The sequence below is a fragment of the Pongo pygmaeus genome, chromosome X (genome assembly GCF_028885625.2).
Source record: "Pongo pygmaeus isolate AG05252 chromosome X, NHGRI_mPonPyg2-v2.0_pri, whole genome shotgun sequence".
NCBI classification, from domain to species: Eukaryota; Metazoa; Chordata; class Mammalia; order Primates; family Hominidae; genus Pongo; species Pongo pygmaeus.
In genome coordinates this window covers 81169360-81195093 of record NC_072396.2, presented here as the reverse complement: position 1 = coordinate 81195093, position 25734 = coordinate 81169360, and the positions used below count along the sequence as shown (strand labels likewise).

The following is a 25734-nucleotide window of genomic DNA, read 5'->3' as shown; positions in this document are numbered from 1 at the left end:
CTGGAGTGCAGTGGCATGATCTCAGCTCACTGCAGCCTCAACCTCCCAGGCTCAAGCAATTCCCCCACTTTAGCCTCCCCAGTAGCTGGGACTATAGGCGCACGCCACCACACCTGGCTATTTTTTGTAATTTTTGTAGAGATGGGGTTTCACCTTGTTGCCCAGGCTGGTCTGGAACTCCTGAGTTCAAGCAATCTACCCACCTCAGCTTCCCAAAGTGCTGAGATTACAGGCGTGAGCCACCGCACTGGCCAATTTTCTATGGTGTAACTTAGAAATTAAGTATTGTGCCGGGCGCGGTGGCAGGGCCGGGAGCAGTAGCTCAAACCTGCAATCCCAGCACTTTGGGAGGCCGAAGCGGGCAGATCACCTGAGGCCAGGAGTTTGTGACCAGGCTGGCCAACATGGCGAAACCCCATCTCTACTAAAAATAAATATATTAGCCGGGTGTGGTGGCACACGCCTGTAACCCCAGCTACTCGGGGGGCTGAGGCATGAGAATCGCTTGAACCCTGGAGGCAGAGGTTGCAGTGAGCCGAGATCGTGCCATTGCAACTCCAGCCTGGGCTACGGAGCAAGACTCTGTCTCCAAAAAAATTTCTTTTAAAGAATTTAAATATTGCTTGCAAGTATTGATTGATTAGTACATTGATCCTGTAGTCTACTAAATTTATAGTACAGCAAAACTGTAATTTATAATTTTATTATATAGGATGCTAAAATTACTTTTACGGTAAATAATATATTAAAATATTAAAGGTAACTACATTTTACTGTATGTTTACTATCTGCCAGACACTGTACATGTATTAGATCATTAACAATCCTGTGAGACAGGTACTGTTATTGTCCCCATTTTAGAAATTTGAAGGAACTGAGGCACAGAGGAGTATGAAATCTGTGCAGGGTCATACAAGTAGTAAGCAGAGGGGCTGGGATCCCACCTAGACAGTCTAGCACCTGGACTGAGCCAGACAAGACAGGCTTTTTTTTTCCCAGACAAGACAGGGTCAAACTCTGTCACTCTCTCATCCAGGCTGGAGTGCAGTGGTGTGATCTCAGCTCACTGCAGCCTCAACCTTCCAGGCTCAAGCGATCCTTCCACCTCAGCCTCCTGAGTAGCTGGGACTACAGGCACATGCCAACACGCTCAGCTAATTTTTGTATTTTTTGTAGAGACAGGGTTTCCCTATGTTGCCCAGGCTGGTCTCGAATGCCCGGGCTCAAGCAATCCGCCTGCCACGGCCTCCCAAAGTGCTGGGATTACAGGCGTGAGTGACTGTGCCCCACCTAGCCTCCACTCTTAATTCTATATTATACTGTCTCTCCAAAACAACATATCACAATACAATGGTGAAGTTAAGATACCTTGAAGCATCAAGAGAATAATATCTAATACTCTAGAAAATGTTCAAAGATATTACTGTCAACAAGAAAAAACAAACATAGACCATTTCACTCCAGCCTAGGTGATAGAGCCAGACTCCATCTCAAAAATAAATAAACAAAAATAAACATTAGGTGTTTTAGTATATCTAAATATACATTTAGTGTGTCTTTTCTTTCTAGGAGAATCTGAGAATACAATTAAGACACCATTTTTAACACTAGGTGTTTTAAGGCCTGGCACAGTGGCTCATGCCTGTAATCCCAGCACTATGGGAGGCTGAGGCGGGTGGATCACTTGAAGTAAGTCAGGAGTTCGATACCAGCCTGACCAACATGGCAAAACCCCTTGTCTACCAAAAATACAAAAACTAACCAAGCGTGGTGGCGTGCACCTGTAATCCCCGCTACTTGGGAGACTGAGGCAAGAGAATCACTAGAACCCAGGAGGCGGAGGTTGCAGTGAGCTGAGATCGCACCACTGCACAGAACGATGCTGTCTCTACAAAAAATTTAAAAATTAGCTGGGAGTGGTGGCACACACCTATAGTCCCAGCTACTCAGGAGGCTGAGGTAGGAGGATCGCTTGAGCCTGGGAGATGGAGGCTGCAGTGAGCTATGATGGCGCCACTGCACTCCAGCCTGGGTGACAGAGCAAGACCCCATCTCTTAAAAATAATATTATTAAAAATAATAATAATTAATTAATAAATAAGTACCTAGGCATGGTGGCATGCGCCTGTGGTTCCAGCTACTTGAGAAGCCAGAGGATCATTTGAGCCCAGGAGATTAAGGCTGCAGTGAGCTATGATTGTGCCACGGCACCCTAGCCTGAGCCACAGAGTGAGGCCCTGCCTCTAAAAATAAATAAATACATAGATAAATAATAACATCTTTTAAAATAAAAATAAAATAAAATAAGGTTAATGGCCAGTCTAAAACAATATCCCTACAGTGTGAAATAACCCATTTATTTCAATTGGTAAATTGTTAAAAATGCACTCCTGATTATAGATCTGAAAAACTGGACTTCTACACTAGAGATTAATAGTAAAAATAAGTAAAACTCTTTTTTCATCCTTGAGACATAGCTGTATAATTTTAAATGTGAACAGAAAATATGGTACAAAGTACACATAACTGGCTCAAAATGGGGTATTTTACCCTCATTTCCTTCAAGGAAAGAGGTACCTGTGAAAACTGATGTAGTCTACCAATATCTCATACATTTGGGCACATAAAGATTAGGAAATCAATTTGCAAACAGTGCTGGAAAAAGTAAGAACATTTTACAAAATCTGAAACACAGGACCCTTTTACTTTAATGAAACACATTCTAAAGGAATTTTGATATTTTTCCTGCCAAACTATCTCAGCAAGTTAAGTAAGCAAGTAATATCACATTAAATCAACCTGAAGACTGAGATTTAAGAGGGAAAAAAATGATTGCTGGGATAGTAGACTGAACTAAAATACTCTGCCTAACCATTGCATATCACTCATTTGTCCCCCAGCCTCCCAACACTCTTGCCCCGGCCCCATGTTGAGCTATATCCTAAGAAATATCGTTGTCTAAAAACAGAACACCAAAACCTGAACTGCCCTTTAACAAAGATGAATAGAAGGAATTTTGAGACAAAACTCCCAAATACTATTCTCATCTATGCTAGTGCTTCTATGAGTTCAGACAAAAATCTCTCCTTGCAATTTACTTTCCCAACTGGCAAATGAAGATTATTTTCACTCATCAGGATGTCCAAAGTCTTGACTAATAAAGTTTGCCAAGAACTTTTAAATATATAGACAAAAGGAGTTATAACAAGGAATTTATTTTTGAAAAATGTATTTCCTTTAGTGCCCTCACAGAAGTGAAAGTTGTAGTGTGTTAACTGAGGTTATTTTTGCACTCTTTTCTCTCTCTCTCGTTTTGTAAGCAAATTTTACTGCTTCTGCAAGCATTTTTCAAAGAAAATCAACCTTCTGCTTTAGAAAACAGAGATGTTAACCTATCCTTTGGAGGGATTCGTGTTTAACCTTATCTTGAGGGCAGGAATCAAGATCTTTCTAAGGCTGTGATCGGAATAGAATAGTTCCTATCAAGTTAAGAAGACCAATAGAGAGAAATCAATTTAGAGGAAAAAAGGAAAAGCAGAGATTCCTTGGGGAAAACCTGGAACAGTTGCTCACTTCAGAAAATGTTATTCATTCCCAACTCAATCAGAATTAAAGTATAGCAAGTTTTACATTTTTTCTCTTTTAGATTTGAGTTTACATCAGAATTAAGCCTCATACATTAATATTGCTTTTGTCATTTCCATGTATTTTTTTTCTCTATATAAGCTTTTTTATTGGCTGGAGGGCAGTTGGATATGTTTGTGAGCTGACTAGTTTTGTATTCTATATTTTTTCTAATTTTAATCAGTGACATCTTGGAAGATGTGGCTGTTAGAAATAGGAATATTGACTTACAGTGTGTTACTGGATGTCGGGCAACTTTCCAGACCCCCACGGCTTTGCTCACATTATTTCTGCTATCTATCAGTCCAGATAGATGTCTTCCTCTTCCTCCATTCCTGCAAAGCTAAATCCTATCTATTTTTCAAAGCCCAGTTCACATGCTCCCTTCCCTGCACTCTCATAACACCTTCTGTTTCTAGTATATAATGTTAGTGAGATTTTTTAAATGTTTAGGTAATCGTGTATCTTTCTTTCCTACTACATTGAGACCCTCAAGTACAAAAAAAACTCTCTCATGTCATGACCTTAGACACAAGAAAATGTTAAATATAATAAAATGCCAGTTCAAAAATAACCATTGAAAAGGATGTGATAAGCAACCTAGTAATTCAGTCAGTGGGGCTGCTAGAAACCATTGTCTTCATAGCTGAATTCAACTGACTCAATTCGGACTCAATTGTATGTAAACTGTTTATTTTTTTTTTCCTTCTTTTTTGGAGAGAGTTTCGCTCTTGTAGCCCAGGCTGGAGTGCAGTGGCACGATCTCGGCTCCCTGCAACGTCCGCCTCCCAGGTTCAAGCGATCCTCCTGCCTCAGTCTCCCGAGTAGCTGGGATTACAGGCGCCCGCCACCACGCCCAGCTAATTTTTGTATTTTTAGTAGAGACAGGGTTTCGCCATGATGGCCAGGCTGGTCTCGATCTCCTGACCTCAGGTGATCCACCCTCCTCGGCCTCCCAAAGTGTTGGTATTACAGGCATGTGAGACACCGCGCCCAGCCTACTGTAAGTAAACTCTTTTGAGGCCAGGAACTCTGTCTTATTTCTTGTGCATCACCCCCTCCCCGCCCCCCCCCCGCACCCGGCCAAAAAAAAAAAATTAATAACCTCAGTATCATCTAATTCAATGTTCTGCACATATTCTCAATATAAAGCCATACTATTGTAGATAAAGTGTGATTAAAATAAAGATCAGATCCTGGACAAACGCTGAATTGTGAAACGATAAGTGCTTGTGCTTAAGATAATCTCAACGTCTACAACGAAGAAAAGTGTCAAAGATAAGATGCCACAGGGTTGGACAATGGACAGTAACTTTACTGGAAAGGGGGCAAAATGAACAAAACTAAGTGGAAACAAGAGTGTTCTCCCAGTTTACCTTATGCTCCCAGAGCAAGACAAGAAGCCAAATATCTATTTTTCAATTATTATTTCATCAGTTATGGTCATTTTAGTAACCTTAGCTTCCAAAGTATAAAGAGGTGTCACTAAGCAAAGACCCCAGTCCATGTGACTTCCAATGCCAAACACAAACTTTCTTGTACCCTCAATTAATTGGGTAACGTAGGCCATGGATGATCAGGACACTCTCTCCAAGAGGGTACAAGAAAGTGACACAGGTCAGGATTTTATTTCCCCTCCTCTATCCCCTGTTAGGGGAGGTAAAACATAAATGTAGTAATACCTGAATTGTGAATAAGTGAGACTTTCGAGACTGCCCCAGACTAACATGACCTTCTCACCACACTCGTAGTACAAACTGACAGCACAGAAGACCCCCTCCAGGAGAAAGGACGACGGGAAGCCAATGTAGGACTTACCTGGTTTCTCTATCCTATGGTTAAACCTCTGGAGCTACGCAGACCATGGCAGCGATAAATCCACGTACGCAGGCTCCAACAAAGCTCACACAATCGGAGAACTCACAGTAGCTGCGGCTGCGGCGGCGGCAACAGCAACTCCTCCCTCTGCTTCTCTTTTCCCACCCCCCGCCGCGGCGGCCCGCCGCCTTTACTCCTCCCTCCCTCGACTACCCCCACTTCCGGGTGATGCCCCTGCCGGAAGCAGGGCCGCCACGGGAAAGAGAGCGACAGGTCACGTGAAAAGGAACGCGTGGTCTGGAGCCAAGCTTCTCCTGCCCCCTGCTGCCCCCGGGCCGACACGCAGCCTCGGGTGGGTCTTTGTTAGGGTACGAGTCCGCTACCCCACCCCGCCCCCACGACAAAAACGAAACCAGAAAACCCATACTAAAACAGTGCCTTTGTCATCTTTAGTTTCCTAACCTCAGGTCAAGATGTAACATAAAAGATCCTTATAAGTCATCTTCTACATAGTTCATCTTCGCCCAGCATGAAATTCACGTGCATCTGTTAGGCTGTGTTAACTTGCTTCCCGTAGACTGTGTAGCCTAATTTCAGATGTAAATGCCAGAACTATGAATTTATCCTCTTCCCTCCATTGAAAAATTACATCAAGAGGAAAATGTTTATAAATTCATAATTTTTATATGTGTGTTGAGGGGGCAGGGACGTCACTTCACCACCTTCATAGCGCCATTCCAAGCTCTGAACCACTCCCCCCATTTATTCATTCACTCGTCCATCATTTTAAACACCTAGAAGATTCCGGTGATGCAAAAATGTTACAGTCTCTGTTACCATGAGTTCATTTAGAAATGAGATGCATAAAATGTAAACAATGCAATAAATGGTACAGGAAAGATTTGAAAAAAGGGTCTTATTTTATTCTTGCTTTCCAACTTAACATTTTAAAAAGCAGCAAAATTCTAGGATTTTTAAAACTATGAACATTAACAGTAAAAAGAGGGAGAGGCTCCATCTCACTTATTTCAAAGCAAGATGTGGCCTTTTCATATTTCCTTTCATGACGTATGTCATAAGATGTAGAACGAAACTAATCACAGGACTATTTGTATTTTCATCTGGAACCATTTGAACCCAGTTCCCACAGAAGAGTATGAAGTCTAATAATGTTGCAGAAATCAAATAGTACACAAAATACAAATATCAAGTAAATGTTTGTAAGACTTAGAACAGCGCCCGGCACAATGTAAGCGTATTTAAGTGTTGAAATAATTTCCATCCTAGCTGTTGTCAAGTCCCTATTAAGCCTTGACAGGCAACATTTAAAATTACCCATAGATCTACATTTTAAGTCCGTGATTAAGTATTTCAGAATTATTCTCCCCCTCTACACTCATCCACATAAATATAAAATTATCTCATCTTCCCAGGCATTATTTTGTAGTTGTCAATGTGCACAGCCTTAATTATTAAGATACAAACTCAGCCCCAAATTTAAAATCTTAAAAATCACATCATATGAAATGAAGATAGCTTTTAAGTGGGTTTCCAAATATTAGCAAGTTGGTTTGTAACTATATTAACATTGTGTTAAGCATCCAAAAGAAATTCACTAAAAGGCAAAACCAAAAATATATCTTTATTAGAAGCAGAACATTGAATCTACTAGCTATCTAGTATTTTTATGTAAACATTAAAGTTTATCACTATGAGCTGCAAGATCCTCTGCCAACCATGTACATTCTGAGGCACTCTAATATTTAACATAAAAACCTAAAGAGCTATGTATATATTTTGTTGTTGTTGTTTGGTTTTGAGAGTCTTGCTGTCGCCCAGGCTGGAGTGCAGAAGTGTGATCGTAGGTCCTTGTAACCTTAAACTCCGGGGCTAAAGCGATCCTTGCACCTCAGCCCCCCAAGTAGTTGGAACTATGGGCACACACCACCACACCTGGCTAATTTTTACTGTGTGTGTGTGTGTGGAGATGGGAGTCTCCCTTCGTTGCCCAGGCTGGTCTCGAACTCCTGGCCTCAAATGATCCTCCCACCTCAGCTGCCCAAAGTGCTGGGATTACAGATATGAACCACCAGGCCCAGCCTAAAACTCTGTCTTTATATGCATCATCCCTAATCCTCCTTACCAATGCACGAGCATAGAAGGGAATGTCTTCAAGAAATAATCAGGTTTGCTGGGGGTTGAGCAGACAGCGGGTGTCCCTAAAATGCTTATGAAGTGTATTAATAACCCCAATGACGTTAAGCCAGGAGGATGGGAACTCAACATCTGTACCTCTACAACTACCACAGTACCCATGTCTAGGTAAGTTAAATGAATCTAAAATAACAGAACACAGGTGCTAAAATAATTCTGTCCTAGAGTGAAATTAAGAATGGGATTTATGAGGTTGGGCGCCGTGGCTCACGACTGTAATCCCAGCACTTTGGGAGGCCGAGGCAGGTGGATCGCCTGAGGTCAGGAGTTCGAGACCAGCCTGGCCAACATGACAAAACCCTGTCTCTACTAAAAATATAAAAATTAACCAGGTGTGATGGTGGGCGCCTGTAATCCCAGCTACTTGGGAGGCTGAGGCAGAATCCCCTGAACCCAGGAGGCGGAGGTTGCAGTGAGCCAAAATCACACCACTGCACTCCAGCCTGGATGACAGAGCAAAACTCGGTCTCAAAGAAAAAAAGAACGGGATTTATGACATTCACCCTAATGTTAAAATATTTCATAGCCATCCAAATAGAGTTTAAAGGATTGGCAATGCTTTTAAGGTAAGTAACTTACCTAAATTCTTCAGACATACAGATACTTGAGGACAGAGGACAAATTTGACGACTTTCCAACTCTAGGTATGACTGAAACTCAAAGTGATGTTACGGGTAAGTTGAGAAAATTTGTGTGAAAGGATATTTTCATGGCTCTGAGAGCACTAGGAAAGCTCCAAGGTCAGTATATACTGTGATGGCATAAAAAAAAAAAAATTGCTTCATTTCTAGTAGTGGTCATAATAGTTTTAGAATTACTCATCAGGATAAGATTAACTACAAAATTAAGTTCAAAAAGCATTTTCAAAGTTACTACCACCACCAGGTTTTATCACACAAAGCAACATATAATTTTGGTCACAAATGGACACAGAAAACATTCTAAATTGTCATACAGGTGACAACTATCACTTAGCTTAGTACAAACCATACTGAAACTGCTTCCACGTCGTGGAGAAATAAGTGTTAATTCAGTGACAAAAAGGTGTATAATTGAAGGTTGACACTTCCTTAAATACATGTTTATTTTACTTCAATATCTCTCAGGGTTGTATGTATTTGAATACTTCAGTACTATTTTGAACATTCTAAATATGAAATACCATAAAACGTTCAAATTTATCAAACAGTGGTACAATATGATTACTAAACTTGCAACTTAATTTACAATGACGTTCAATTTTTCCTCTTCAAATAAAATCACTGACTTTGGTCCATTTGATGAGAAACTAGGACATATGCCATGACAGCATACTTCTAGCACTCTATGTAATAAGCAAAAAACAATTTAGCTAATATAGACAGGTTACTTGACTGAAATTCTACTTTCTGCTTAATTGATCACTATCAAGAAAACTACAAAAAAAAACAAAAACAAAAAACAACAACAACAACAACAAAAAAAAACAACTACCACAGACCACAGCTCTCAGCCAAGAAAGTAACGATATATAAGCCAGGCGCAGTGGCTCATGTCTGTAAGCCTAGCACTTTGGGAGGCTGAGGTGGGCGGATCGCCTGAGGTCAGGAGTTTGAGACCAGGCTGGCCAACATGGTGAAACCCCATCTCTACTAAAAATACAAAAATTAGCCAGGCATGGTGGCGGGCGCCTGTAATTCCAGCTACTAGGGAGGCCGAGACAGGATAATCACTTGAATCCGGGAGGCAAAGACTGCAGTGCATCAAGATCATGCCACTGCACTCCAGCCTGGGCAAGAGTGAGACTTCATCTCAAAAAAGAAAAAGAAATATGTGGTACAGATATTGTTCTTCTTCAGGTAACATACATAAAATCCAATGTTATATACTAAAATAATAATCCACAAATCCAAACACTGTTATAATTACAGCAAGTCAACAGGTGACTGATAGTAGATAACTAGGAACAGACTGCATTTGACAAGATTTTCTTTAATAACATCATAAACATCCCTAATAATATGATGAAAGACCAAGAGCTATAATCAAGATGAATATGCCAAAACAGCCAAGGAGCTAGTAGCTGGCCTTCAGACAGGCTAGGAGTTTGTTTTATAGGACCACTCCACCCTTGGGTCTGGTGACACTTTAAGTTTTCTAGGCAGGAGTGAAAAGGAGTTAATAATGCCAATTCCAAGTATAAATACAAATGAGAGGCACATAGTAGTAGGTATAACCAAAATCCAGGCCAAATTTTTGGCTCAAAGGTGATCTACAATAGTTCCGTGATCAGTTATTTATAAACATAATTTCAGCTTACTGTAAAGTTGACTTCCAGGTCAAAGGCAAATTCTCCTTTTACATTACCTCATAAAAGCCATTTAAGGGCTGGGTGCCGTGGCTCACGCCTGTAATCCTAGCACTTTGGGAGGCCAAGGCAGGCGGATCACCTGAGGTCATGAGTTCGAAACCAGCCTGACCAATATGGTGAAACCCTGTCTCTACTAAAAATACAAAAATTGCCGGGCACGGTGGCTCACACCTGTAATTCCAGCACTTTGGGAGACCAAGGTGGGTGGATCACGAGGTCAGGAGTTCGAGACCAGCCTGACCAACATGGTGAAACCCCGTCTCTACTAAAAATACAAAAATCAGCCAGGCCTGGTGGCGTGCACCTGTAATCCCAGCTACTCGGGAGGCTGAGACAGGAGAATCGCTTGAACCCGGGAGGCGGAGGTTGCAGGAACCGAGATCACGCCATTGCACTCCAGCCTGGGCAACAAAGTGAGACTCCGTCTCAAAAAAAAAAAAAAATTAGCTGGGCGTCGTGGCATGCGCCTGTAGTTCTGGGCAAGAGTGAGACTCCATCTCAAAAAAAAAAAATTAGCTGGGCGTCGTGGCATGCGCCTGTAGTTCTGGCTACTCGGGAGGCTGAGACAGGAGAATCACTTGAACTAGGAGGCAGAGGTCGCAGTGAGCTGAGATGGCGCCACTGCACTCCAGCCTGGGGGACAGAGTGAGAATTCGTCTCAAAAAAAAAAAAAACAAAAAAACCTATTTAAGAAGCTGCACAGCATTTGACTTTAATATTAACATAAAGGCTAAAGTGATCAAGCTTAGTTTCATTTACAAAGAAACAAAATCTACAATGAGGGTTTCAAATGTACTTTATTTCTTCAGTAATGCCATATCTTAATGGGTACACAGTGCTTTAATTTGGCATCAATTATGAGCTGTTTTTTAAACAATTCATTATTACACCAGCTGGGATGATTACTGATTCCTCCATTCCTTTGGGGTAACTCTGCCAACAGGGGACAGGTTCCATTCTATTCCGACTTGTGTTGCTACCTGTAAGAATTAAAATGCTGTCAGTTACATGTTTAAACCAGAGTACACTCTCTCTTGGAGACTATTTCTTGAAAATGACAGATATTCTGTTCTATAGGTTAAAAATACACAGAAACTCACCTAGGATCTAATACCCTCCATATAGGCCAAACCTGATTGCTGTCCTAATTTTCCAGAGCAGTCCTGTTGTTCAATAGAACTTCTTGAGCTGAAGGAAATGTTCTAGATCTTCACTGTTCAAAACAGTAGTCACTAGCTACATGTGGCTACTGGCCACCTGGAATGTGACTAATATCACTGAGGAAATGAATTTTTAAATTTTATTTAATTCAAATTTATACTTCACATTTCTATACTACCCACTCAATACACTGATTCCATCAACCACAACTACCTAAGTAACTGCCAAAGAGTGTTTTATATTATCTTTATCACTAAGGAACATTTCACCTCCAAAAGCTCCTCTGATCAAACATTTGTTCAACATCTGTTTATCCTTCTAATTAAGCACACTTTTTTTTTTTGAGACAGTCTCGCTTTATCGCTCAGGCTAGAGTGCAGTGGCATGATCTCGACTCACTGCAACCTCCAACCCCCTCCAAGTTCAAGCGATTCTCCTGCCTCAGCCTCCCAAGTAGCTGAGACTACAGGTGCCCACCACCACGCCCGGATAATTTTTGTATTTTTAGTAGAGACAGGGTTTCACCATGCTAGTACCAAACTCCTGACCTCAGGTGATCCACCCGCCAGGGCCTCCCAAAGTGCTAGGACTACAGGCGTGAGCCACCATGCCCAGCCTAGGCACACATCTTAATATTTGATTTCAGGAAGATCAAAACAAAAACTAAAAAGGCCTATTTATTTAAATAAAGCTTATTACAGTAAGGGTTAATTTGTATCTTTTTAAACCAACTTATATATTTATTAAGACTTCGGGCCGGGCGCAGTGGCTCACGCTTGCAATCCCAGCACTTTGGGAGGCCAAGGCAGGCGGATCACGAGGTCAGGAGATCGAGACCATCCTGGCTAACACGGTGAAACCCCATCTCTACTAAAAATACAAAAAATTAGCCGGGTGTGGTGGTGGGCGCCTGTAGTCCCAGCTATTCGGGAGGCTGAGGCAGGAGGATGGCGTGAACCAGGAGGTGGAGTTTGCAGTGAGCAAAGATCGCGCCACTGCACTCCAGCCTGGGCGACGGAGCAAGACTCTGTCTCAAAAAAAAGAAAACAAAAACAAAAAACAGATTTCAAGACTCCTACTTTTAGCCAGTAACAGTGACTGAAAGATAGATTGTTAAATGTAAGATGTAAAGAAACTAAAATATAAAAAGATACATTACATCTCATCTGTCACGAATATTGTGCTAAGTTCTGAGTGCAGAATTTTAAAAGAAAAATTGTTAAGTGAAGTTATGTCCAGGAAGGCGATCCAAGATAGTAAAAATCCTGGAAACCATGAACAAAAAAATTACCAATAGAACTAAGGATGTTTAATTTGAAAAAGAAAATTCAGGAGATATGATAGCAATTTTCTATTATCCGATGGCTGTTATATGGAAGTGGGTCAGAATTTCTGTGTTGCAATGAACAATGGGTAGCATAGGAAAAAGGCAGATTTTAACTCACCATATGATCCTTTTAACAGCTACACAAGGCTGGGCACGGTGGCTCACACCTGTAATCCCAGCACTTTGGGAAGCCAAGGCGGGCGGATCACCTGAGGTCAGGAGTTCGAGACCAGCCTAACTAACATGGTGAAACCCCGTCTCTACTAAAAATACAAAAATCAGCCGGGCGTACTGGAGGGGCCTGTAATCCCGCTACCTGGGAGGCTAAGGCAGGAGAATCACTTGAACCCAGGAGGCAGAGGTTGCAGTGAGCCGAGATTGCGCCATTGCACTCCAGCCTGGGCAACAAAGCAAGACTCCGTCTCAAAAAAAAAAAATTAGCCAGGCCTGGTGGCGCACACCTGTAGTCCCAGCTACTTGGGAGCCTGAGGCAGAAGAAGTGCTTGAACCCAGGAGGCAGAGGTTGCAGTGAGCCAAGATCGCACCACTGCACTCCAGCCTGGGAGACACAGCGAGACTTCTTAAAAAAAAACAAAAAAACAAAAAAAACAAAACAGCTGCACAATATGGAAAGGGCTGCCTTGTGATCCCGTAAGCAATTTATTACTGGGAATGTAAAGAACAGAAGATGGATGAATGCTGGGGTAAAAAAATCCCCTGCACTGTGTGGGTAATTAGATTACATAATCTCTCAAGTCCCTCCTAATTAGATATGTACACTACTATGTTAAGACACTTTGAATGCACAGACTGAGAATGAAAAACTTCTAAAATAGAAATGATTAATCAATAGTACTTACATATGTCCATGTAACAATACAGAAAGTGGCTCCACTAGCTAATACAGCATTACCGTATTTGTCATGAAAATCAGGTGTACGTTTCTGGTGGCTCTGCCTTGCCATTGTTTGCTGAATGCTTCGAACTTACAGGAAAACAAAAAAAGAATACAGAAGCATATTATCAATTGTCAGGTAAAGAAAACATATGTGGATTGATACTGCCAATCAGGAAAGCCAAGGAAGTTAATTTTACAGTATTATGTAGTTGAATAAAATGTTAAAACATATTGTAGCTATTAAAGCAGTGTACTTTGAAATGCAACAAAAATAAGATGAATTGACAGATGGACAAATACGTGATCAAACAAATAGCAAAATGTTAACTGTAGAATCTTTGTGGTGGGTATATGGGTGTTCATACGATTCTTCCAACTTTTCAGTATGTCTGAGAGTTTTCATAATAGTGTTGGGGGAAAAAAGCAAAGAATGAATGATGTCAGTAACATTCTCTACAAAGTGGTATTTGCATAACCCCTGAAATTTTGGCTCCCATTGATTAATTTGAATACTTATGACTTAAATTTTCATTAAAGTTTACTCAATAGAGCCCAACAACGTAATTACAACATACAAGGGCAAATGAACTCAAATGAACTTAAAATTAAAGCACACTAAATGCTTATAACTGTAAAATTACTACAGTAACAAAAAAACTCGCCAAAACTAGAGTAATCTTGATTTTTAAAAAATTAGTGGACCAGGCACAGTGGCTCACATCTGTAACCCCAATACTTTCAGAGGCCAAGGTAGGAGGATCGCTTGAGGCCAGGAGTTTCAGACCAGTCTGGGAAACATAGTGAGGCCCTGTGTCTACAAAAAAATTAAAAATTAAAAATTAGCCGGGCATGGTGGTGTACGCACACCTGTAGTCCCAGCTACTCAGGAGGCTGTGGCCGGACGATCACTTGAATCCAGGAGTTAGAGGATGCAGTGAGCTATGATCACACCACTACACTCCAGCCTGGGTAACAGAGCAATTCTCTGTCCCTAAAAATAAAAAATGAGAAATGGGGTATATAAAAAAGTGTAAGACAGAGATCCTGTCCTCAAGTAACTTCCAGTCTAGAGGATTACATATGTAGATAAAAATCAATATCGTATAAGGAAGCAGAATTAGCTAAGGACTTAGTTTTTGAGCAGAATGATAAACTTTGCTGTTAGTATTATACCAGTAGAAAGAGGAGAACAGAAGTTTTCAAACGGCCCCCGGAGGAACTAAAAAGGAGGGCTTGGGAAACAGCCGAGACTGGAAAAAGCTTGTTTCTAGCTGTTTTTTTTTTTCTTCCTGTCCAATTTAAGGGGCAGGTTCTTATCGTTTTAAAGAGCCTCCAAAGGTACTTACATATATAATGAAAAGCTAGGGAGCCTGAGGCAGGAGAATCACTTGAACCTAGGAGGCGGAGATTGCAGTGAGCCAAGATTGAGCCACTGCACTCCAGCCTGGGCAACAAGAGCGAAACATTGTCTCAAAAAAAAAAAGAAACTGCAATGTTGCCCATTCACTAGCAATTAATATTTCTACATGGTACAATGGGTTACTTCATGATAGTTATCAGACCATTATTGGATCTTCTAACTGTCTTACATAGCTTTCCCTTTTCATCTTTTAGTCACCCCGGGATAGGCAAATTTACAAATATTTCATAATATATTCTGCTCCAGAAAACATAAAAAGTGGGCATGTGAATTCCACACTGAAAAAAAACAAAAAACCTTTCCTGAGGTACAAGGTGGCCCTATTTGCTCAAAGAGCAAAGAAATTAAGACTACCAAAAAATTCTGCAACATCTCATAACTTCAACACACTCAAGTAACTCTGCTGGATTTCATTAGACCTCTCCTCTGTGACAACTGTTTAATTACCACACATTGGTGATCTCATATAATCCTCAACAACCCCATGAAGTAGGCATTATTTACAAATTACTTATTTTACAAAGAAGGAAACTGAGGTTAAGAGAAGCTAAATCATATGCCCAAAGTAAAAGAGATAATAAATGCTACTTTGGGAATATGAAAATAGTCCAGCTAATATTTTGTGGTTATTTTCAAAGTTGCTTAAGTGTTTAGGACACAATCTAATAATAACCTCCAAGGATTCTATTAAGTGAAAATCAAAAGATGGCTAAACAAACTAGATAGTAATTAAGGATCACCTTCGTTGTGTAACAACTGCCCACGTTACTCAAGGTCACCTTCGGTGCAAATCAAGTATGAAAATTAATTTGTTCTCCTCAATCTATGGCATTTTTACTACATAATGCTGGTCTCAAAACTCCCTGTACCTGCCCAACATTTGGATAAGAAAAAAATGACCATGATTGCTTTCAGGACAGCTAACATTGTTTTGTTTTTGTTTTCGAGACGGAGTCCCGCTCTTGTTGCCCAGGCTGGAGTGCAGTAGCAGTCTTGGCTCACTGCAACCTCCGCCTCCCGGGTTCAAGCGATTCTCTTGCCTCAGCCTCCCAAGTAGCTGGGATTACAGGCGCCCACCACCACGCCTGGCTAATTTTTGTATTTTTAGTAGAGATAGAGTTTCACCATGTTGGCCAGGCTGGTCTCGAACTCCTGACCTCAGGGGATCCGCCCGCCTTGGCCTCCCAAAGTGCTGGGATTACAAGTGTGAGCCACCGCGCCTGGCCAGCTAACATTGTTAATCAACAAATAACTTCAAAGCTGCATCGATACCATTTGGGTTGTTTCCCTGCAATTAAACCAGGTGAAGAGCTAAATTTACAGTTTCCGTCTATTACAGTAATAGGAATTGGAGAAGATATTCTTCTATATAGGGTTAGGAGTAAACATATCCCCAAAGGTAAAATGTAGGACATCACTTAAGGAACGAGGTGTCTACCAAGAATGTCCTTCCCTGAAATCATAGGTTACTGAAGAATTAAAAAGCAGGGCTAGACTTATCACTCCGATAACAGAAAGAAAGCTGGAAACCGAAACAGAAATACTGGGTGATAAAGCCAATGCTAAGGACATCATCCCAATGACTTGGGACGAGATAGGAGACAGACAGCATTCAAGATTAGAAGGCCGAGATGTTGGTAAACGGAAAGGACACGAAAGGCCGCGAGGACAAATTGATATAAGGTTGTTGTAAATGATTTGTCATAATTTTTGCTCACCTTGGAGACGATTTAGTGCGTTTTTGACCAAGGGAAACATCGTGAAGGTGAAGCTAGAACTGCGGCAATACAGCTGCTGCTTTGGTATCAATTCGCTTCAGGTACCCTTGAAGTGAGCTGAAAAACAAAATGGCTTTCAGCCGGGATCCGTAATGAGATTTGACGAAATCTCGCGATACCTGTAAAACCTATAGTAATTGCAACCCCCTTTACCGAGAGGAAAAATAAAGGCTTTTTGGGAAATGTAGTTTCCGGCTTTATAAAATGACGTATGGTGGGTGGTATCTAATGAAGAATGAAAGAACTGGTTGAAGCCAGGTTTAGAGCTCTATAGAGGGCAGCCGAGACACTGATCTTCGGCCGAATCGTCTAAGGAACTAGCTTCAAAATGGTGTTAAAGTTCCACAAGCTTCGGTTTGGTATGTCCACACTAGCTCTTTCTTCTTTCTGTTCCCCCAAAACTTCCTTTACTTCTCTCATTTTTTTTTTTGTGCTATTACTACTATACTAATTGGCTTAGCTTTTAGTTTTCAAATAACTTCAAGTTTAGAGAAAAGTTGCAAGAACAGTAAAAACTTCTGTAATATGTAGATAAATACGTGATAAAACAAATTTGTAAAGCTATTGGCCAGGCGCGGTGGCTCACGCCTGTAATCCCAGCACTTTGAGAGGCCAAGGTGGGCGGATCACGAGGTCAGGAGTTCGAGACCAGCCTGGCCAAGATGGTGAAACCCCGTCTCTACTAAAAATACAAAAATTAGCCGGCGTGGTGGCGCGCGCCTGTCATCCCAGCTACTCAGGAGGCTGAGGCAGAATAATCACTTGAACCCGGGAGGCGGAGGTTGCAGTGAGCCGAGATTGTGCCACTGGACTCCAGCCTGGGCGACAGAGCAAGACTCCGTCTCAAAAAAAAAAAAAAAAAAAAAGAAAGAAAAGACAGCTGTTAGGCCTGGCGCCGTGGCGGTTCACGCCTGTAATCCCAGCACTTTGGGAGGCCGAGGTGGGCGGATCACGAGGTCAGGAGATTGAGACCATCCTGGCCAACATGGTGAAACCCCGTCTCTACTAAAAATACCAACAATTAGCTGGGCGTGATGGCGTGTGCCTGTAATCCCAGCTACTCTGTAGGCTGAGGCGGCAGAATCGCTTGAACCAGGGAGTCAGAGGTTGCAGTGAGCCAAGATACCACCACTGCACTCCAGCCTGGCGAGAGAGCAAGACTCCGTCTCAAAAAAAAAAAAAAAAAAAAGAAAGAAAAGAAAAATAAAAAAAGAAAGAAAAGAAATGGCAACATGGCAAAACCCCGTCTCTACTAATATACAAAAAAATTAGCTGGGCGTGGTGGCACACGCTTCTAATCCCAGCTACTCGGGAGGCTGAGGCATGAGACTTGCTTGAACCCGGGAGGCGGAAGTTACAGTGAGCCAAGATCGCACCACTGCACTCTAGCCTGAGACCTGTCTCAAAACAACAAAAAAAATACATACAGTTCAGTGGCATTAATGGCATTCACATTGTTGTACAACTAAGACCATTATCCATCTCTAAGACTTTTTCATCTTGTAAAACTAAATGCTTTGATTATACATTTTGACTATTGAAAATATTAACATTATTCCAAAAGTCAAAACTAAACAGACTAGTGTACTTAGAGAAGTGTCATTCCCTCCCCTAACTGTTGCATTCCATTTCCACCAATTCCTATAGGTAACCGATTTCATACTTTCTGGTTTATCTTTTGCAAAAATTCATTACTTTCTGGTTTCCTTTTGCAAAAATAGGCAAATACCTGTATGTTTTCTTATTTCTCTATTTTATACAAATGTAGCATAAAAATCCATTATCATTTTACATAAGTCTTCCTCATTCCTTTTTTACAGCTGCAAAATCTGTGGTGTATATGTGCTATAGTATATTCAATCAATCTCCTATGTTGGAATATTTAGGTAGTTTCAAGAATATTTCAATTTCAATAATGCCGAAATGAATAACTTTGTGCACACATATTTTCATATTGCTGGATGTATCTCTCCAAGGTAGGTTACTAGAAGTGGGATTGCTGGATTAAAGGATAAATATATGTGTAGTTTTTTTAGATATTGCCAAATTATAGATGTTGTAACATTTTGCCTTCCCACCAGCAACATATTAATATAAAGGGTGCTTGTCTCCCCACAGCCTTGCTAATAGCATGTAGTGTCAAGCTTTTGGATTTTTGCCAATATGATAGGTAAGTTATCCCTTTTAAACTTTTTAAAAGTTTTATTTTTAAAACATACACATAGTAAAATTCACTTTTTGGTGTACAGTTCTATGCGTTTGGACAAATGCATACAATTGTGTCACCACCACCACAATTAAGGACAGAATAGTTCTAGCATCATAAAAACACCCTTGTTTGACCTCTTTGTGATCAACCCTTTTCCCTACCCCTAGCCCCTGGCAGCCACTAATCTGTTCTCTGTACCAATGAGTTTGCCTTTTCCAGAATGTCATATATCATATAGATTGAATCATACAGTATGTCTCAGTGTACTTTTACTTTGCATTTTTTCTTTTTTTTTTTTGAGATTGAGTTTTACTTTTGTTGCCCAGGCTGGAATGCGATAACACGATTTCAGCTCACTGCAACCTTCGCCTCTGGGGTTCAAGCGATTCTTCTGCCTCAGCCTCCCATGTAGCTGGGATTACAGGCCTGCGCCACCACACTGGGCTAATTTTTAAATTTTTAGGAGAGACGGGGGTTTTGCCATGTTGGTCAGGCTGGTCTCGAACTCCTGACCTCGGGTGATCCACCCACCTCGGCCTCCCAAAGTGCTGGGATTACAGGCATGAGCCACCGCACCCGGCCTGAGTTTTCTTAATATAAGTTTCCATAAATGATTTAAATTTTTTTCACATCTCTATTTCACATCTCTTCACTTCAGAACCAGCTATTTTTCTTTCCATCCCATCTCCTTGTCTCTCCAACATACTGAAATTAATTTCCTGGTTTTTTAATCCAGTAGCGCCTAAAATAATATTCATATAATATTTTCCACACCATCAAAATAAATCCAAATTGTAGGCAGATTGATTTTATCTTGTTGGTGTTTTTCTTCTTTACAACCTTACTTTTGTACCATCCCCCAAACAAAATAATGAATAAAAAGAAGGAATTTGCTGTCTATAACCTGCAATTAAAGTCCTTGTTGATGCTTTAAATATTAAGTCAAGAAGTTTAACTGAAAAAACAAACAAACAAAAAAAGCCGGCCGGGCTTGGTGGCTCACGCCTGTAATCCCAGAACTTTGGGAGGCCGAGGCGGGCGGATCACCTGAGGTCAGGAGTTCGAGACCAGCCTGCCCAACACGGCGAAACCCCGTCTCTACTAAAATACAAAAAATTAGCCGGGCATGATGGCGGGCGCTTATAATCCCAGCTACTCGGGAGGCTGAGGCAGGAGAATCGCTTGAACCCGGGAGGCGGAGGTTGCAGTGAGCCGAGATGGCGCCACTGCACTCCAACCTGGGCTACAAGAGCGAAACACCATCTCAAAAAAAAGCCATAAATAAACAAAAACTTTAAAAAATAATCCTTGATGTCCTCTTTTTTCAGCGCTCCTGGCACAGTTTCTAGGACACAATAGGTATTCAACAAGCTCTTGTTCATATTTACTTTTAAAAATTTCCCTCAGTGGTATTAGGTATATTTTTGCTTTCCTACTTTTATTTTTTCACTTTGAAGTACTTTGGAGGTAGGATAACGGACTAAATAGCTCTTATCCCTCACGCGGCTAGGTCCCATTTTTCTAGAATATTATATGAAGGAGGCGAATTTCAAGGACTTCTAAATGAGTCTTTGGGTGAAAGATTCCGTTCTAGCAACTTCAAGCCATTTTGGACTCCGCAATATTTCACAACTACGCATGCGTGTTTGGAAAGCGACAGCGCGCCGGATGTTTGCGTATCGAGAAAGGGGCGGGTCATTATCTTTAGCGGACCAATGAAAACCCTCCAGATTACCCTTTTTCTATTGGCCGACCAGGGCCAATTAGAAATCAACCTTCTTTTAGCGGGCGTGTAGCGCCAGCGCGCTGTGACGTAATGTGAGGGGTCTCCCGGCAGGGCTGAGCTGGACCAATGAGGAAAGGCAAGGGGCCGATTTGCCTGTTCTCACGCCCCACCCTCAGACCGAGCCGGAGCAAAGTTTTGCTTATAGAAGGGAGAGGAGCGAACATGGCAGCGGGTTGGTGGTTTTGGTGTGTCTCTGTGACCGTGGCGGTGGCGCTGCTCATCGTTTGCGACGTTCCCTCGGTCTCTGCCCAAAGAAAGAAGGAGGTGAGGACGCGGTTTCCAGCAGCATGGCTTTTCCCAGTGACTGGGGCTTGAGAGGGTCTGTTGGCCTCTTCCCAACCCCCTTTCCCTGCCGCTTCTATGCCTTTGGTGATTTCAATTACGCGGTTTTCGGAGTTGTGGAATTCGTGAGAGAAGGACTGTAACTCTTTGTCTTCTGGGGATGTAGAATCTGAGAGTGGAGTAGCCTAAGTAACAGCCCGACTTCTACAGTCTTGTGAATGTGCATAGCTATGAGTTTTGACACTTTTGAGTGTGGGCCCCGTCAGGTGTTGGGGGTGGGGAGTTGACTTTAGATCCCAGGAGTAGAATATCTGAGACTCTACTGTTAGCCGATGTAACTCCCCGAATGATGGGTAAGAGTTCTCTATTTTGTAGCATTTTCATTTCAGGAGTGTGAGAGTTAGACCAAAGAGTGAAATTATGCCAGATTTATTACTTTGTCCAAATAATTGTTTCAAGGCAATTTACCAGATTGAAAGCTCCTAACCATTTTCAATCATTCCACAAATGTAAGCATGCTAGGCAATGTTCTAGGCGCTTGGTATACATAAATGAACAAAACTAAGATCTCGTGGAACTCATAGGCTTTAGGAAGTGGAGGAGATACAGTATTCTCACCATTAAGCAATCCAGGTAGAGGAATTTTAACAATGTGTTTTCAAACGTTTGTGATTTGGAGTCCTGTACTCTTAGAACTTTAAGACTACTAGCAATTATTTATACTCTCTAATTTTATAGATGAGAAAAATAGAGTCTTAAATTTAGAAAATGAACAAGGACTCAAACCCTACGTCAGTCATTCTAACTCTATTTCCTGTACATTCTGTGCTTCCTCTAATACAGAAAAACTGTACACATACTCTAAAAATACCAGTTAAGCACTTCAGATACTTGTCTACTTGAGCTGAATTAAGAAAGAAAGCTATCTTCTCTATGTTTCTAAGTATTTGAACTATTCCATAAGAAGAAAAACTAAGCTAGGAAGTTAAACTTAATGAGTTGCTTATTAGATTGGCGAAGAGTACAATAAAAATATACAATTGTCAAAAGTATCGTGAAGTGAGCAGGCTCAGACACTGAAACTAGAAATTGATGTCCTTCTTTGGGAGGATCCTAAGCTATTGTTATGTGGAAACCAAGATGCAGAACAATGCATAATTTTATGTCTTAGAAATTTTTTATGTTAAAAACAACAGCATCCCCTATATGTAAGTATATTTGTATGTATAGAGAAATCTCTGTAAGGATACATGACAATACCTTAACAGTGGCTATCTCCAGGCAGTTGGGATTATCGACGAGGGGAACATTTTCACTTTTTACTTTACATGCCGCTATTGCTGGTATTACCTGAATTTCCACAATGACCACTTTTTTTTTTTTTTTTTTTTTTTTTTTTGAGACAGGGTCTCGCTTTCTTGCCCAGGCTGGAGTTCAGTGGCGGAATCATGGCTCACTGCAGCCTCGACTTCCTGGGCTCTAGTGATCCTCTCACCTCCACCTCCACCTCCCGAATATCTGGGACTACCGGCATGTGCCACAATATCCCTGGCTACTTTTTTATCTTTTTGTAGAGACGGAGTCTCTCTGTATTGCCAGGCTAGTCTCGAACTCCTGGGCTCAAGTGTTGCTTCCGCCTTGGCCTCCCGAAGTGTTGGGATTACAGGTGTGAGCCACTGTGCCTAGTCCACTTATTCTTTTTAATTAAAAAGTGAAGGCTTTTTAAAACTTAGCATTTCTACCAGTGAAATTATATTTATTCATTGACTCGCTCACTGAACTGGAAGCAGAACAGCCTAGCTGAAAATAGGTTTTTTTTTTTTTTTTTTTTTAAGGAATCAGCACTAAATTGTATACTTTAAAATAGTCAATATGGTGAATTTTATGTTAAGGCAATAAATTACATGCCTTCCTTGATCTTTATGTACTCTCTTGGAAGTACATTCACCCTTTGCATGCATGTACAAGACTTATGCGAGAATATCTTCCTTTTCTCTTACCCCACCCTTTCATTCACCTGAAGATTCCTACTCTCAAGTCTTAGCTCAAACAGTATCTTCTTTCTTCCTCGGCTAAAGTTTTCTTGGTGCCTCCAGGTGAACTGAGATGAATTCAGCACATCATATAGTCATTGTAGGTATGTATATATTTATTTGGAGACAGGGCCTCTTACACAGGCTGCATGCTGTGCAATGGCACTATCATGACTCACAGCAGCCTCTACTTCCTGAGGTCAAGTGATCCTCCCACCTTGGCTTCCCAAAGTGCTAAGATTACAGGAGTGAGCCTCCTTGCCTGACCTGTATTGTCCTTGTTTATATGCCAGTCTTTGCCCTAACACTGTAAGCATCTTGAATGCAGAAACTTCTTAATTAATTTTTCTTTACCTCACATCCAGCATTGTCTATCAAAATGTCCTCAACAAACATCAGATTAACTATGTACTTATATAAAATCAGGAATCTGTTCTTTCTTTTTATAAATATATATTTAAAAAAAATTTTTTTCAGACAGGGTCTCACTCTGTTGCCAAGGCTGGAGTGTAGTGGCGTGATCATAGCTCAGTACAGCCTTATGACCTCACTGGGCTCAGGTGATCCTCCCACCTAAGACTTCCCAGCTGGGACTACAGGCATGTGCCACCACGCCTAGTTAATTTTTATATTTTTTGTAGAGACGGGGTTTCGCCGTGTTGTCCAGGCTGGCCTTGAACTCCTGGGCTCAAGTGATCTACCCACCTTGGCCTCCCAAAGTGCTGGGATTACAGGCATGAGCCACTGTGTTCAGCCGGAAATCTGTTCTTTCAGTTGTAGGTTTTCTTAGATTTCACAACATAAAATTGGATTTTCTCATCAGTAAGCATGGAATTTATATAGGCTGCTAAAGATGATTTAGTTTTTCCTCCTTCCCTCTCTGAGAATGGTTTAGGCTGTTTTTAAAAAGACTACTATGCTACTCCTTAGACACAGTTTCAAAATATGGGTATTGTGTTGCAGAACATTTTTTTGTCAATTTTTGAAAACATCATTTAAAAAAATTCCAGGTCTATCTGCTATAATAAATTTGACTTTAAATAATAGGGTAATGTCTGATCTTAAAATCTATTTTTTTGCCGGGTGCAGTGGCTCATGCCTGTAATTCCATCACTTTGGGAGGCCGAGGCGGGTGGATCACTTGAGGTCAGGAGTTCAAGACCAGGCTGGCCAACTTGGGGAAACCCCATCTCTACTAAAAATACAAAAAAAATTAGCCAGCCAGGGTGGCACATGCCTGTGGTCCCAGCTACTCAGGAGGCTGAGGCATGAGAATCGCTTGAACAAGAGAGCGAGACTCTGTCTCAAAAAAAAAAAAAAAAGTGTGTATATATATATATTCTTTTTAAAAGATACCTCCCCTAAATGAATATGATTAAAAATCACTCAAGTTCCTCATAGTTGTCTATTGTTAAATGGAATGCTACACTGCTTATTATTTATACCTTTAACAATGTTTTCATTGGAACGTGGACTTATTCTTCTTTTTAAATTTTTTAAAATGTTTTGTAGAGATGGGGTCTCACTATGTTGACCAGGCTGGTTTCAAACTCCTGGCCTCCAGCAATCCTCCTGCTTTGGCCTCCTAAAGTGACAGAATTACAGGCGGGAGCCACTGAGCCCAGCCATTTATTCTCTGATATTTATCGAATGCATTCTACTTGCCAGGCACCATAGTTTACACTCATTATCTATAATCCACACATTAACAATGCAGAGTAAGTATTAACCCCCTTCGAAAGATGAGGGGACTTGAAAGATAAGGGGACTGGCCAGGCATGGTGGCTCATGCCTATAATCCCAGAACTTTGGGAGGCTGAGGTGGGAGGATCCCTTGAGGTGGTGGGAGGATCCCTTGAGGCCAAGAGTTTGAGACCAGCCTGAACAATATAGCCAGATTTATCTCTACCCACCCCATATAGACAGACAGATAGATAGATAGATAGATGGATAGATAGATAGATAGATAGATAGATAGATAGATAGATAGATAGATAAGGGAACTGACAGTAAGCAAGAGGGTGGTTGGGGGCTTGCTCAGAGAAGCACAGCTCTAAGAAACTGAGCTGGGATCCCACACTGGTCTGTCTAGTTCCAAAGCCTATGTTTTGTGCTAGGCAACAAAGGCTTGTTTTTGCAGCGACTGGTTTTATTTTATGGTGAATCCTTTCCCCCTGCTGTGGAAGGGAAGTTGTTCATCCTCGCATCTGGTGTTATCTTAGAGAGGCAGCATGATAAAAATGAAAAAGCATGGTCATTGATAAAATTATTCATATTTCTTTACTTCTGGGAATCTATAATAATAAATAAATAATACGAAATGTGGAAAGTGATGAACATGCAATGCATACTGAAGCATAATAAAAATGGTCATCATAATGCTAGGATGGCAGATAGATCTCCCGCCCCAGTTTTCCAAAAAGTCTGTAGTTTTGAAGAGGATATGCTTTAATCCACCCCCAATGATGTTTAACAAGTTACTCTGAGTCTCATTTTCCTCATCAGTAGAATGGAAAAAATGCTGATTTCTTTGGCTATTGTGAAAATTAAATGAGATGAGGGATGTGAAGTACCTAATGCAGTACCTGGCATATAGAAGACGTTAAGTAAATGTTAGAAAATAAAATGAGATTATATTCCTCTGGGTGGTAAATGTTTTGCAGTTGATCTTTTTGGGATGTTTAACAAGGCAGGCTATCATTGGAAAAACTTTGCTTTGAGAAATGACACATGAAAGTATCACATGTGCAAAAAACCCTGCAGTTCTCTAGAAAATATCTGATTACAGAGAAATAGGCTTAGTAGCAGTTGCAGAACAAATAAATGGAGACACC

At 41.1% G+C, this 25734-nt stretch overlaps 3 protein-coding genes across 9 annotated transcripts in view; 1 reads left to right on the top strand and 2 right to left on the bottom strand.

The window, feature by feature from the left end:
- The window catches only part of ATP7A (ATPase copper transporting alpha), a 139172-nt gene extending 133580 nt beyond the window's left edge, over positions 1–5592 (bottom strand). For all 5 annotated transcript variants that reach the window (XM_063660759.1, XM_054472316.2, XM_063660760.1 and 2 more), the window contains exon 1: positions 5443–5592. The gene's annotated coding sequence lies outside the window, so the exon portion shown is untranslated. The remainder of the gene's footprint in view (positions 1–5442) is intronic.
- Positions 5593–10784: 5192 nt separating this feature from the next.
- On the bottom strand, positions 10785–16688 carry LOC129025132 (cytochrome c oxidase subunit 7B, mitochondrial). The gene is made up of 3 exons (XM_054472713.2): positions 16531–16688; positions 13355–13479; positions 10785–10986 (listed from the first exon to the last, which is right to left on the bottom strand). The coding sequence occupies exons 1-3, from the start codon at positions 16568–16570 to the stop codon at positions 10909–10911; spliced, it is 243 nt and encodes an 80-aa protein (XP_054328688.1). The 5' UTR covers positions 16571–16688; the 3' UTR covers positions 10785–10908.
- A 125-nt stretch (positions 16689–16813) lies between these two features.
- MAGT1 (magnesium transporter 1) overlaps positions 16814–25734 on the top strand; it is a 72424-nt gene continuing 63503 nt past the window's right edge. The window contains exon 1 of one of the 3 annotated variants that reach the window (XM_054471873.2): positions 16814–16949. Coding sequence is in view for 1 of the 3 variants with exons in the window: in XM_054471872.1 (XP_054327847.1) it covers positions 20652–20849 (198 nt within the window). In the remaining 2 variants the exon portion in view is untranslated. Of the gene's footprint in view, positions 16950–20589; positions 20850–25734 lie in introns of those variants that run through there. The other 2 variants (XM_054471872.1, XM_063660203.1) reach the window with 2 other exon arrangements.